Source organism: Taudactylus pleione, unplaced genomic scaffold, assembly GCF_031769625.1.
Source record: "Taudactylus pleione unplaced genomic scaffold, aTauple2 ptg000556l, whole genome shotgun sequence".
NCBI lineage: Eukaryota > Metazoa > Chordata > Amphibia > Anura > Myobatrachidae > Taudactylus > Taudactylus pleione.
The window spans coordinates 19,831,559-19,846,027 of record NW_028284958.1 but is presented as its reverse complement, the minus strand read 5'-3'; the positions used below and the strand labels follow the sequence as shown (position 1 = coordinate 19,846,027).

General features: G+C 42.1%; 1 protein-coding gene across 1 annotated transcript in view; it reads right to left on the bottom strand.

The window, feature by feature from the left end:
* Window positions 1-3,066, bottom strand: part of PLEKHO2 (pleckstrin homology domain containing O2) — an 85,509-nt gene extending 82,443 nt beyond the window's left edge. The window contains exon 1 of the mRNA XM_088452871.1: window positions 2,992-3,066. Within this exon, the coding sequence (XP_088308997.1) occupies window positions 2,992-3,000 (9 nt within the window). The 5' untranslated portion in view covers window positions 3,001-3,066. The remainder of the gene's footprint in view (window positions 1-2,991) is intronic.
* Window positions 3,067-14,469: the final 11,403 nt, after the last annotated feature.

Here is a 14,469-nt window from a genome sequence, read left to right as displayed (position 1 = left end):
GCATCTCCTGGTCTCCCTTATCTCTTTCCTGGCCCTTCCCCAAGAGCCCATGGCCCTTTTTTTGGGTGCATTATGTCACTTTGAAAAATGAGGGTGGGGCGCCAATGCTCTTTCTGGCACAGGGCACCAAAAAGTCTAGTTATGACTCTGCCCTCATCTCTCACAAGCCTCGCAGAAACTCATCAAACATAGATTGAATGCATCACAATGGAAATCGTCCATGCCCCCCCTCTTTATTGGCCACTATCAATGTGATATGGTCTGCTTATAGAATGGAGAGAATCACCTCTGTATTACATCACACTCCAGATCACTTCGTTAAAGTCTGGACCCCATGGACTAGCCACTTTGAAGCCGAACCTCCTTTGAATACCATATAGTTCCATCAACTTTTGATAACAATATATTGATCATGGCGGTATGCGCCGACTGGCTCCCTCCCCCATTTCTTCCCCCTTTTCTCTCTCCTTACCCCTATGTTTCTTATTCTTTATGTTACTTTCTCTCTTTTGTATCTACACATGTCTGATCCTTATGGTTCTTGATAAGATTGCTAATTTTTATGTGTTATGTTGACATTTTTATTTAGCTAGTCCCTTGACTGTAGCATTGTTATTCTAGATAACCTTGGTGATCACCCATTATTGACATGTTTACACTTTTGTCATTTTATTCCCTATTTTCGACTATGTTGTTGCTAATAATTACTTCTTATATGTCTGTACTTGGGGAAAAACGTGGAAATTTTAATAACCAGATTTAAAAAAAAAACCAGTTATAATGCCGACTTTGTTAAAATGCTTTAACTAACATTATAACCATGTTGGCATTCTCCCATCATCATATTGACTATCGACATAATGACTATTTCCTGATAACCTTGGCACACATTGATGACTACTTTTTCTTAATATTATGGTGTCCTTGATATTGCCAATGTGTTCATTTATTTTGTCCAATATTTTTACATTGCATTATTACAACCTTTATTATGATTTCCCTGTTAAAATGGGTAGCTGTATCACTAGATTAACTACTCCTAGGAGTAATTTTTTGAAATTATTTCTATCAATTTCTAAAATGTCCCAGATATATGATAGATAGAACTTGCTTGGTTTCTAAAGGCAACACTTCCACTTTTATAAACCTGCACTTTAGTAAATTTGCCCCCAGTGTAGAATAATATTGTGCAATAAAGTCTGGCATTAAATCAAACAAGTACATGCAGAATAATACATTTACTATCTTGTGAACAGTAAAGTAATCTCAAGAGGCGTAAAAAAAAAAATGTTTATTCCATCAAAATATGTATCATTTATAGCAAAATAGAAATGGGATCGGTGCCTCAAAGTGTGTTGGGATCTGCGACCTTAGGAGAATACGTCTCCCTAGAGGTAGTCTGTTAAAGGAAAAGTACTATCCAGCACTGATAGGAACACTTATAAAATGTATTTAGAAATCCATTAGAGATATTGTCTATGACACTGTAATTCTATTTGCTGTAATACCGCTGGTTCCCATGAATGTGAGTCATCTATGAGAATTATGTCTGTGACATTATGATATCCAAAAGGACAAATACCTTACTCATAGTGACCTATATACACCAGGAATGTCCAAACAGCGGGTAAAAGTTGAAACATCAGTTTATTTACGTATAAAGAGTCAAGCAATTCTACCTTGCTGTTTTCTTTAAATAGTTAGCAAATTGTCATGAAGATAAATGTACAAATATCGCAATAAACGCTTTTCTCGCCATTTCAGGCAATGCATTGCATCTAAACGTTAAAAAATAAATCCTAAACAATAAAATGGAAATAAAATCACAGTATCAGACAGTAAAAAAAAATAAAGCATAAAATCGAAATGACAGCAAAAAGTCTCACAACAAACTGCTACGCGTTTCACGGCACCAGTCCGCTTCTTCTGGCAGTTAAAGAGTGAATTCATTTAATTTTAGTATCAATAAAACATAACATACTAGACCAAATATTTCAGGCAGACTATACTGGGCCTATCAGCACCCCCTGAAAGATTTTAACTGAGAAAGAGTATATTTGAATCACTTTTCAATAAACAGACCTGTTTTTAATATTCCAGCCTAGTGACAAAATGCGTTTGTCAGATGTTTCTATAACAGTGCGGAGCTCCCTTTCAGTGGCAGAGCTGGAAACTTTTAATCAGCTGCAAAACATTTCTGATTTCAGAGTACAATCTGGGTAGTGCTGAGAGAAACCACCACAGCTTGACACACAGCTGTTGGTATAGTAACCCCTTCTGTACACTGAGATCCACTCTGCATTCTAAAGTGTATGTGTCTTTCTGATGTCTTACTAATTGGAATAACACTGGTGAGTTGCAGGGACCAGCATCAGTGTATCTGACCTCCTTCTCTTCTCATCTATCCATTCCCAAACCCCCAGAGCTGGTGATGCTCGCCATCAGATGGTTTTACACTATTTTAGCATTGTTTGCAACTATTCTTCTTATCCCATGTCTTCATGTAAATGCAGCAAAGACAATTGTACACAGAATCATGAGTATTCATACATAGGCAGATTCTTGCCCTGTTTGTACTCAGCATCTTTATTTAATGCTATGTCGGTGAATACTGTGGTGTGCGGAAAAGGACACGACTTAACTGTTTCTGTTCTGCTATGGGCTTAGTGTAACTGTAAGTAGCCATTTCATCACACTTGACAAGTAGTTTAACCACACTGTGTAATGCCTGTTGAAACAGTTGTAACACTCTTCCCCTTTTCCTGCCCTTTTGCAAAATCACAAGCTGAAAGAAAAGTAGGAAATCAGTTTTATTTTTGCTGCAGGACTAATAGAATAATTGTACCCTGTACTAGGGTTATCATTATCACAGGGAGATGCTGAACAGTCACAGCATCACTGCAGCCCTAGATGGGAAAGGGTTAAGCATAGTAGACAAGCAGGTGATGTAGAAGCAGAATGGGTGAATAGACAGGGTGATGTGTAACTTACATCTTCCATGGTCAGCCTGTCCCCAGGATACACTGCCCAGCCCTGCGACTTCTCTACAGGAAGGAAAGCCAGATGTCGTCCTCCATGCACCCCCTTCCCTGCAAACCCACCCACCCAGGCTGGACCTTAGACCCTGACAGGCTGAGCAAGAGGAACCTTCCTAGTCCCAACTCTCAGCTCTCCTCCCTCTGCTTTGCTCAATTCCTCTTTCTCTGCTGCTTACAAACCTCTGCTTAGAAAAGTTGGGTTTCCGGTGGTTGAGCTGAAGTTGAGTCAGTGAACTGAAAGTACAGAGCAGTGTACTAACTATAACAGTGCTTAGCCTTGTACTATCTATAACTGTGCAGTTTAGTGTAGCAATTACAAATGTGCTGGTCCATGTAGTACATATAATGGATATAATTTTACCTGGATTCGGGGTTTATAGGTAACGCTCAGGGTTAATGAGCGGTTTGGTTTTATTCAGTTATGTTCAGATCTAAAATCTAATGCTAATTTGCGGAAAAGTAACGAGTAGTACCGGACCACTCATCTCTACTTTTTACCTTTGGCACCTCACCTGCTGTCTCTCTCCTGGTACCTGACATCTTGCTGCAGGAAAGTAAGCACAGCAAATAGCAGTATTCACTAGGTTCACTCTATCATTGCTCCCCCCCCCCCATCTGCAGTAGTAACTTGTCAGTTATAGCATTTACAGTATATTCTAAAGTGTTCCCATGCTCTAGTGTTCCTGTTCAGTCAGTATCTCAGCTTGTGACTGCGACTCTATCTTGTCTGCTGCTTAGATTGACCTCAAACTTGTAATCTCTACTCTGCCTTGGTTGCTGCCTGCACTGCTCTCTTGCTTGTGACCTCTACTCTGCCTTGTGTGCTGCCTGCACTGGTCTCTTCCTTGTGACCTCTTCTCTGCCTTGTTTGCTGCCTGCATTAGTCTCTTGCTTGTGACCTCTACTCTGCCTTGTGTGCTGCCTGCACTGCTCTCTTGCTTGTGACCTCTACTCTGCCTTGTGTGCTGCCTGCACTGGTCTCTTCCTTGTGACCTCTTCTCTGCCTTGTTTGCTGCCTGCATTAGTCTCTTGCTTGTGACCTCTGTAGCGAAAAAGCGGATTTTGCGTCCGCATGGGCATAACTGCGCATGATATTGTGTCAGCACACCCGTGGCTTTCACTTGTAAATGTAAATGTAATGTTATGTGTATAGGAAGGACAAACCTTTGAAGATGGACAGATAGGTTGTAAGAGAGGTTTAGGGGGTTCTGCTTTCCCGTCAAATTGTCAAATTGTATATAGCATGTAAAAAAGATGTCCAGGGAAATTACTTGACATCTGGCCAGACCCTTGATAAGCAGTCCTTAAGAGCCCTATGTTCTATTTAGGTTCAGAGATCAAAGAAGGTTGTTTATACCAGAGACACAAAGTCTTGAAAGGTGTGTAATCCCCCACCGAAGTCCATGGGTACGTTTATTGACACAAGTCTGTGATCCCATACCTCTCAGCTTCACAAAGAGCGGAAGGTATAATAAAATAACCCCTGCCCAAATGACCGAGAGACCCTGGAGCTCCAGCTAGAGGGACAATACACTCTGAGCTGACAAGGGTTAAAATCATCCCAGGGAGGGGGGTGAGGGGGGTGCCTGGAGAAGCAGGCATAAAAATGTAACACCCTGGTAGTTCAGTGTTCATTCTGAGAGAGGCAATCGAAAGGTACAGATGATCCAGAGTCTCCATTGGGACTGCCTCATCCCACAACCGCTTAGGTGATGTGGTTTGTTTATTCCATTTTATTTTATTTCTGAACTTGCGAGTAATTGTGTGATTCCTTTTTTACCATTATTATGTTCTTGTAACTAAGCTTTGAAAATATTCTTGAATTAAAACATTAATTCTAGTTCTGGATCTGTGTTTTTAGGACCGAAGGCCTCATATGGCTCATGTTACCTATTGTTCTAAGTATTGATAATTGTGTGTGCAGGTTGGAGCAGAAGCCCACCTTAGCTTTAGCATTACAGCTTACTTCTGCTGGTGGCAGTTACCCAGTTTATTTAACCACACGTGCTGAGGTGACCTGTAAAAGTCATGGGTGGCGATTCTCAGATCAGCGTGTCTGCAGGGTCGGGCCGCAGGACCGTGACAACCTCTACTCTGCCTTGTTTGCTACCTAGGATAGTTTCTTGCTTGTGACCTCTACTCTGCCTTGTTTGCTGCCTGGGCTGACCTCTTGCTTGTGAACCCTACTCTGTTTTGTCTGCTGCTCAGACTGACCTCCTGCTTGTATACTCGATTTGCATTTGGCCACTACCCAACTTTTCTTATTGCTTCCAACATACTGACAACTTCCACCATATTGCATTTGTCTTATCAATGACTTTGCTCTATAGTGCAAACTGTGTTACTGGCTGCCCTATGGTCAGGGGCATTTCTAGAGAGGAGGGGGCCCATGTGCAGTCTCCGACATGGGCTCCCTCCTATCTGTCCGGTGGCCGGCAGCGCACTGAGCTGTGCGCGGCCAGCACCGGAGTTATAGACTCTGGGCACTAGAGTGCGCCCAGAGTCTATAGAGTATGCGCAGGTCACTGGGAAAATGGTGGCGGTGGCCATTTTCCCTGTACTGCGCATGCGCAAATGATGGGAAGATGGCCACCACGGCCATTTTCCAGTTGTCTTTACAGCACCGGACCCCCGTGCCGATGTGGGACTCTGGAGAGGTAAGTAATACTATGCGTGCAGGGTGTGCGGTGCAGGGCCCTGCTGGACCCAGGGGCCCCGTGTGCCCCGCACACCCTGCACCCATTATAGATACACCCCTGCCTAAGGTACTCATGCATGTTACGCTACAGTGCACCTGTAGATCTGTCACGTTGGTGTGTAGCTATACTTCCATGATATTCTGAGGTGCACGTACAGTGAAGGAAAACCTGTTTCTGACAATCTCTTGCACCCAGCACAGTTCAGGTGCAAGTACCAATACTAATGATGACAGTTGCTGCTGTGGATGGATAAAAGTGGCTGGTGTAGCTTCCTGCTTAATGCAGTATGGATACTCGCATTAGCAAAAGCTAGTACATCTGACTCTAGAAACATCACACAAATACAGCCACTTTGCATCCAACTCAGAATCAGGCCCCGTGTGTTCTACTTGTGTGATGCTCCTGGTTTTAATAAGAGCCAATGGATGTTATGTGAGAGGCTGCCACCAGGTGGAGCTGCAGAGCTCCATAATAGACATACTGGGAAAGGATACAGGATTTGTGGCTCACATGTACAGGGCAGTGAGTGAGACTCCAATGAGTTGTGCAAGAGAGCTTGGTGAGGTGCCATAGGTCTGGAAATGGAAATTGGGCAAGCAATGATGCTGAGGTGGAGCCAGGGCCACTAAATACCCATTGGTAGAGTGCTGGGGATCGCAGCAGAAGTGCCAACAGTGTGTCTGAGAGATCCGGAGAGGCAGCGCTGAGAGCCGCACAGAGATCTGTGGAGGCTGTATGAGTTAAACTGATTAAGGGAGACTTTTCCACTGAGAAAATATACTAATGTTTGCAATCGCAATGCTGTCACAGCCTAACAAAAGGACGCCCACATCCCTTTCTCACAGCCGGAATACTTAGCAAAATAGCAAACCATCAGTTACATTGAGTACCATTGCAGCCCCATGCACAGGCCTGACCTTTGTCAGAAATTGATATATTCATCGCACGTAGTGAAAGCCCAAGCTGTATATGGCATCGCAGTGGCTAATTTATGCACGCCCCTGTAACAGTGTTCAAATGCACTGGTACATCTGTGTTTCTCTGACCACCCCCAAACACTCTGTGATTGCAGCGAGACCTTCGCACATGCGCACTGCGATGCATGCGCAGAACGCAACAATCAGCCGTCTGCGTGAGTAATCGCAGTTGCGATCGGTACTGAATCAGGCTCTGAGTCTATAAATGTAACAAGACTGGAAGCCATTTTGTGAGAAGAATTGCTATAAGAGTTGACTAAAAGTGCACTTGGGACTGAGATACTAATACTATTGATTGCTGAAGATAACTATGTTACTAAAGAGGAACTGTATTCATTATGCTTTATAATTGGAATGTTGAAGCTATTATTCTCTAGAATCAGGAAATAACAGCATTAGATGTTAATTCTGTTACCTTTGCCTATTGTGGATTACAAGTAGATACATGTAATAGGACAGTTAGCACCAAGCAAGAGAGGGTATGTAGTCAGGAAGCCGGTGGTCAAAATACCCGACAGTGGAATCCCGGCATGGGACTAATGATAGGCATCTAAATACTGACGCCTATCATTAGCCCCACGCCGAAATCCCGACATACCGATTGTAGGTAAGCTGGGCGTCGGGAGCGGATAGCCGCGGGGGGTAGGGTTAGATTTAGGGTCTCCTGGGGGGATTAGGGTTTTCCCCAATACTTCTAGAAAGAGACTTCTCTCTATAGTGGTTGTTCATTTTATGCCCCATAGTAGTGCTCAAGTTAATTTTATGCGGATAGTAGTGCTCTAGTTACTTTTATCCAAATTTGTAGTCCCCATTTCACATTATGCCACACAGTAACCTATTTCACAATGTGGAGCCCCCAGTTCAAATTATGATAATGCGCAGTGCCCCCGTTCATATTATGCCACATCAGAGTGTCTCCAGTTCACATTAAAACAAATTGTAGTGCCCAGAGTTCATATTATATCAGTGTGCCCAATTTATAAGCCACATTTTAGTGCTTCCAGTGCTACATTGCCTGATTTACTTCTCACACTGCATCAGGCCTATTGCACCTATTATAGTAATGCTTTCTGCCAAGCTGCAGGGGCTTATGTTTCTGTCCCATTGTAAACCTTTGCATTTGCACAATCTCTACCTTATTGAAACATCTTATCCTGCAAAATGAAATCTTTTTTTTGGAAGTTTTGAGCATATACAGATATATCATTGGTCAGCTGAGAGTTACAATGGGCCCAGTGTATATTGAAGGGAGGGTGGGGGGTTATGTCTCCTGAGAGGCTCAGGTACACATAACTTCAACACCATTCCCAATGCCCCCGCACTAGGAACAGCGAGTTCCATCTAACATCCACCTATTGCACTGTGAAATATATAGTTGCACTTTGCACGTGACTCTGTAGGTGGGTACACAGTCTACACTTCTAATTCTTACATTAATCTGTTTTCTAAGAGTTATCCTTTGTGCTATATGATGGGGAGGGTTATACCCCTTTCACACTGCATTCCCGGGTCACATCCGGGATTTTGTACATGGCTCCATCCCGGGTCCAACCCAGGTGAGACCCCTTTCAGACTGGCGGCTTATTGTCAGGTCGAAGATGTCACCGCCATCACGTGCCAAGCCGAAATCTTCTCCAAGCGCCATCTCTTCCTATGCTGTGAACGGGACCCGGGTTGCATCGACCCGGGTTACCCGTTCACACTGCACTGTGAGCCGTATTGAACCCGAGTTCAACCCTGCTCATTAATCGGGTTATTTCAACTGGGCCCTTTCACACTGCACAATATCCCGGATTGCTGCGCGTTCATGTGAAATAACCCGTGTTATTGCTGGCAGTGTGAAAGGGGTATTAATGTTGCATGGGAACAGTATGATCCCGGTGGTTCAAATCCCGACGCCGGAAGACCGGCAGTGAAGATCCCGACAAGGTAAGTAAATTAACTAATTCTAACCCTCTCCCGCCCTAACCCTCCTTTAGGGGTGCCTAACCCTAACCTCCCCCCCTGTAAGTGCCTAAACCTAACCCCTCATCCCCGCAGCCTAAACCTAACCCTCTCAGGGGGGTGCCTAACTCCCCTTCCCCTAGCCTAAATCTAACCCTCCTAGTGGGGGGGCTTACCTAACCTAACCCTCCCTCCCCCGCGGCTGTCCACGCCCGCCGCCCAGGTTACATTCGTTCAGTATGCCAGACGTCGGGCACCCGGCATAGGGATAATGATAGGCGTCGGGATTTCGATGCCCATCATTAGACCCCTGCCGGAATTTGACAGTCAGGAAGCTGGCGGTCGGCATTTCGACCGTCAGCTTCCTATCTACATCCCTTTTACATTTCACTTTGGTTTAGTTGTTTTTTTAAGTAGTATAACTGGCTAAATTAGTTGTGTAGATTTTTACCATAATCAGTTTGGAATGTTTTCCTTAAGGCTCATACACACTTAATGATATGCTCCATGAGAGATATCGTTAAGTGTTATCCCTTGAACAATATCGTTCAGTGACGTCACCCTCCCTCATCCCTGAACACGATATTGTCAGGTTGCCCAGCATGTTCAGGCGGACACCGTTAACGATCCGCAGGGAAGCGAACACCGTTAACAATATCATGCATACACACTGGACGATATTGAATGCTATGAACTTTAGTGGAAGCATGTGAAAGGACATGCACTGGCAGCTAGGGGATGCACTAGTGGTTGAGAGGTGTCAATGGAAGATACTCAAGTAAATGAATCATGCAGTGTACAAAATTCATGTTGTGTGGCTGCCGACATGCAAGTAGGTGTGGGATCATTAGAACACATATCCGTTTACATCCTGTTGCTCGGGTTGCTAGATTTTTTAAATGCCATTGATTAAAGGGCTTTACACATTACATCATTAATAGTATAGTGTCACACTGATCTCTTTCTAAATATGAAATTAGTTAACCATTTCACATGTCTGCAATGAACTTTGAATGCACCTTTATAATGTTATGGACCTGTGCTATGGTCAACTGTTGTGTATTGTACTTACTGTATGCTCTGTTACTCTGTTGTTGAGAAATCTTTCATGTTTAGTCTATACGGTACTACGGACACTTTGTGTTGCCTTAATAAAGGTTAATAATAGCATTAAAAAGTTCCAGATTAGTGCTTAGGGCCTGATTCAGCAAGGACCACAATTACAAAGCTGCACACAGGCTATAGATATATGATGTATGCACGCAGGCTATAGATATATGATGTATGCACGCAGGCTATAGATATATGATGTATGCACGCAGGCTATAGATATATGATGTATGCACACAGGCTATAGATATATGATGTATGCTCGCAGGCAGCTTTGCAATTGCGATCCTTGCTGATATGGTAATGCACAGGAGACATCACCATATGTCTAATCTCTGGAGGGGCCGGGTTCGGCGCCGCCCCCCCTACCTCTTACATCACAGCAGCCCAGCACACGTTGCTGTGTGTTAGGCTGCACTGGGAGACTGCTCGCGGCTGCTAAGCAGCAGCCGCAGCAGTCTGCTATACCTGTGGGGGGAGCAATCACACTGATCACGTCCCCAATGGATTTGCGCCGGGCTGAGGGGGCTCATAGCACCCCCATCCCCACCAAAAATGTTATCTTTATTATTATTTTTTATTAAGTGGCCGTGACCACGCCTGCCACAATTAGGCCACTCCCCCTTTACATCGGCCCGTCGCGGCTCTTGGTGCACCTTGGCATCGCGCCTCCTGCTGTATTATTGATCTGAGCTGCATTGTCCAATGCAGCATTGTATACTCTTTGGGAACAGCAGCCGGCTAAGGTGACCCATGGGGTCACGCAAGCCGGACGCCGCAGATGAGAAGAGGCCAGGAAATCTCCATCAGCAGATGGAGATCCTGGTCTCTTCCCTCCTCCCCAATGGCAGCGACATGTCTCCGTTTTGGGAAACAGAGGCCATTGTCGCCCCCTCCCCGCCCACAAACGGCAGTAGACTGTCAATCACTGACAGTCTGCGTGCGGGATCGCAGAACTGGTCATGCACCTGTTCAGATTCCCGATCATCGGGAATCTACGTTCAACAGTACACTAGTGTACACTGCTATAGACGAAAATAAGCGTTCCACAGGCACTGTCACAAATATGTAATCCTCTACCGTTTTCTAGATGTGATGCGTCATAGATAGGGGAGATAGAACAACAAAATAAAGATCAATCCAACAAAAACGTAAATAATTGGATAGGCGAAAAAATAGAGTAGTCATAGGTGCACTCACCAATTGGAGGTGCCCTATGTTCCTATAAAGGTTTCTTTATTTCTGTTCATCAGCACCAACACAAATATCTTCACTGCATGGGATAGAAGTTTTTCCCCATAGGAGATTGAGTCACCTAAAACCAGGTATGAATATTCCTCAAAAGGTTTCTTTGCATCCCTTGATATTCCACATTCAAAGTATTTCTTCCATAAGAACATTCTATTCCAAAAGAAAATAAAAGATCATAAAAAATTTAAAAACCAAAGTATGGGACCACCTAAAATGTCTGGAGTTTCTTTATATCCGGATCAAGGTTCCTCCAGAGCAATAATTAATAAGGTAAGTCCAACACTGCATAAAATATCAACGCGTTTCAGACCTTCCTGGTCCTTCCTCAGGATGAATACTAAAATGCTGCTCTTATCATGTATATATACCCCTTCCCCTCCTTATGGGGGAGTGGTTATCCTCAGTTGTTTCTAAAACCTGGAACCTTCTATTTCTTTATAACCTCAACATTCATATTTAAATATTATATTCCAACTATCTTCAATATTATTAGATCCTCTCTCCTTTACATATATAAGAATAAACCCATATAGACAATATTTATTAATATTTTCGATGTACCATTACTTATAATCCAGTCCATATTTCATTATAGTTGTCCAGAAATGGCGCCAACACACATGTGTAGAATTTTCCCTATCCTTGTCCTTCAATAGAGAACGAGTCTGTCAATACACTCCCAATTTCCAGGTGTGTGGACCGCAACTGCCGGAAGTCCATAGACTACGTCATCTCCGTCTCATCATGTCTCCGATGTTATGGAGGACTTCCGTCTTGGTTTCTCCTACCCGCGTGTATAGACGGGAACCCGGAAGTTAACGATGACATCATGTCCAGGTCATCTCACACCGGACACTAGAGGGAAACTCCATCTTTAGTTTTTTTCATTTAGGTGTTTTTTCTGGTGCCATATTTCATTGGAGTATATGGGAAAGATTTCTGGACTGCACACCCTGTAATATATATATAATGGGAGGTGCTACCTGATGAGACTAATTGCAGGCACAAAAACAGACAAATCTCAGGTGCACAACTCCAAATTATTGATAATATATAAATGCAATAAAATTTTGCAATCAATAGAGGTTTTTAGCATAATCTTGGCCAAGGTTATGGGCCTACCCACCACATCCAGGTAACCTCTTTAGGGTAGGTCCCTAACGTACTAGGATTCAAATCCAGAGCGCAGGACACCCCCAAACTGGCCCAGCTAAGCCACCCCAGGGCACTGCCATAGTAAGAAAAGTGCAGTGTAAAAGAGATAGTTAAGAGCAGCCACAGCTGGCCAAGATTATGCTAAAAACCTCTATTGATTGCAAAATTTCATTGCATTTATATATTATCAATAATTTGGAGTTGTGCACCTGAGATTTGTCTGTTTTTGTGCCATATTTCATTGGACCAGACTCATGTTATGTATTCACCAGCCTCATGTAACCGGAGATATAAATGAGGATATTTTCACCATAACGTAAAATATAAGAATACATAAAAATACATAATTAGTCTCCACACATAAACACAAATATAATAACATATTCGAATAAAATAAGGAATAATGAATAATGAAGGAACTACATAAAATACATTAATTCAATATATACCTACATAAACCATTTAATTTAGAAATCGACGTTTAAACCCCTCCGAATCTGAGTTTTCAATAGATAAATCATATGCATTTCCTCTTGTGCCAATATATTTTCCCTATTGTCAGTACGCCAATTTGGTTCCACCATCTTAATCCCACAAAAAGAAACCATATGTTTAATGTTGCACTGATGGGTAGTTTTAAAATGTAGGGAAACATTGTGGCTCTCCAACCCTTTTTTTATGTTTCTCACATGTTCCCCTAATCTAATTCTAAGCATTCTTGTGGTCCTCCCCACGTACTGACTCCCACATGTACATTCCAGTAGATAAACACAATATTTAGAATTACATGTGATAAATTAATTTATGGGGAAACTTTTTTTCGTTTGGTTTGAATGATAATGTGTAATTTTCGATTTCTCAGATTTACATAGTTTACACATACTACAAACTCCACATCGAAAAAAACCTTTTGTTACAATCCTATTTTGTATTTTAGGGTTTGATATAGCACTCCGTACTATTTTATCTTTTATATTCTGCGCTTTCCGATAGACAAACTTGGGTCGTGATGTGATATATTCCTTTAGAATCGGATCATTAGTCAGTATATTCCAATGTTTACTTATCACTTTCTCCAATTGTTTATATTGACTGTTATATTGGGTTACAAATGGGATAGTGTTCTTTTTCTGATGTTTTTCTTTTTTTTTGGTATTTAAAATAGCTTCCTTCCGATTCAGGTTTACACCTATTTCCCTGGCTTTCTTAACGATTTGCATGTCGTACCCTTTCGATACAAAATTTATTTCTAGAATATCGGCTTGTGATTCATATATTGTTAGCTCAGAGCAATTACGTCTTATTTGTTGAAATTGGCTATGAGGAATACTCTGTAGCCAATTTTTATGATGATTACTACTAAAATGTATAAAGGAATTACAATCCATTGTTTTTAAACAATTTTTAGTTTTAATTTGTCCATCCTCTCTCTCTCTCTCTCTCTCTCTATATATATATATATATATATACTCAAATCAAGAAAATTTACTTCTTGTTGACTAATATTAAATGTCAGAACAATACTATATATATTCCTATTTAAGTATTGGCAAAATAGATTCAGAGATTCACGGTCACCTTTCCAGATGAAAACAATGTCATCTATATGGCGTCGCCATGTCACCAGATCGGCACCATACGGGTGGCCCCGTCAAACATGGTGGGCTTCACACCACGCCATAAACAGATTGGCGTAGCTTGGTGCCAGTCTGGTGCCCATGGCGGTGCCTGTTAATTGTAAATAGAAGGTCTGGTCATACCAGAAAAAAATATTCTGTAGAATCATCATAATACCCTCTATTACCAATTCTTTATATTCTTCCTCACAATTTTTATTATCAAGAAAATAACGAATAGCTTCTAAACCATATTGATGCTTAATTATCGTATACAATGATGTAACATCTGCTGTGATTAACCAAAAATGATCTTGCCATTAAATTTCCGAAAGTAACTTAATAGTGGATATAGTATCCTTGAGATATGAAGGGGTCTCCTGAACCAAAGGCTGTAGTTGATGGTCTAAATGTTGAGAGAGATTCGATAATATAGAATTAGTGCCTGCCACTATTGGGCGGCCGGGTGGTTTTTCTTTATTTTTGTGTATTTTTGGCAGTATGTATATGACAGGAATTGACGGTTGTTCCACTTTTATATAGTCCTTAACTGTCTCTGTGATTATATTCTTAGAAGTATACAAGGTTAGAAATACTTCCAACTTTTTTGTTATTCTATCACTGGGATTAGCTCTAAGTTTTTTATACGTGGATTCATCTGACAATTGTCTGATGATCT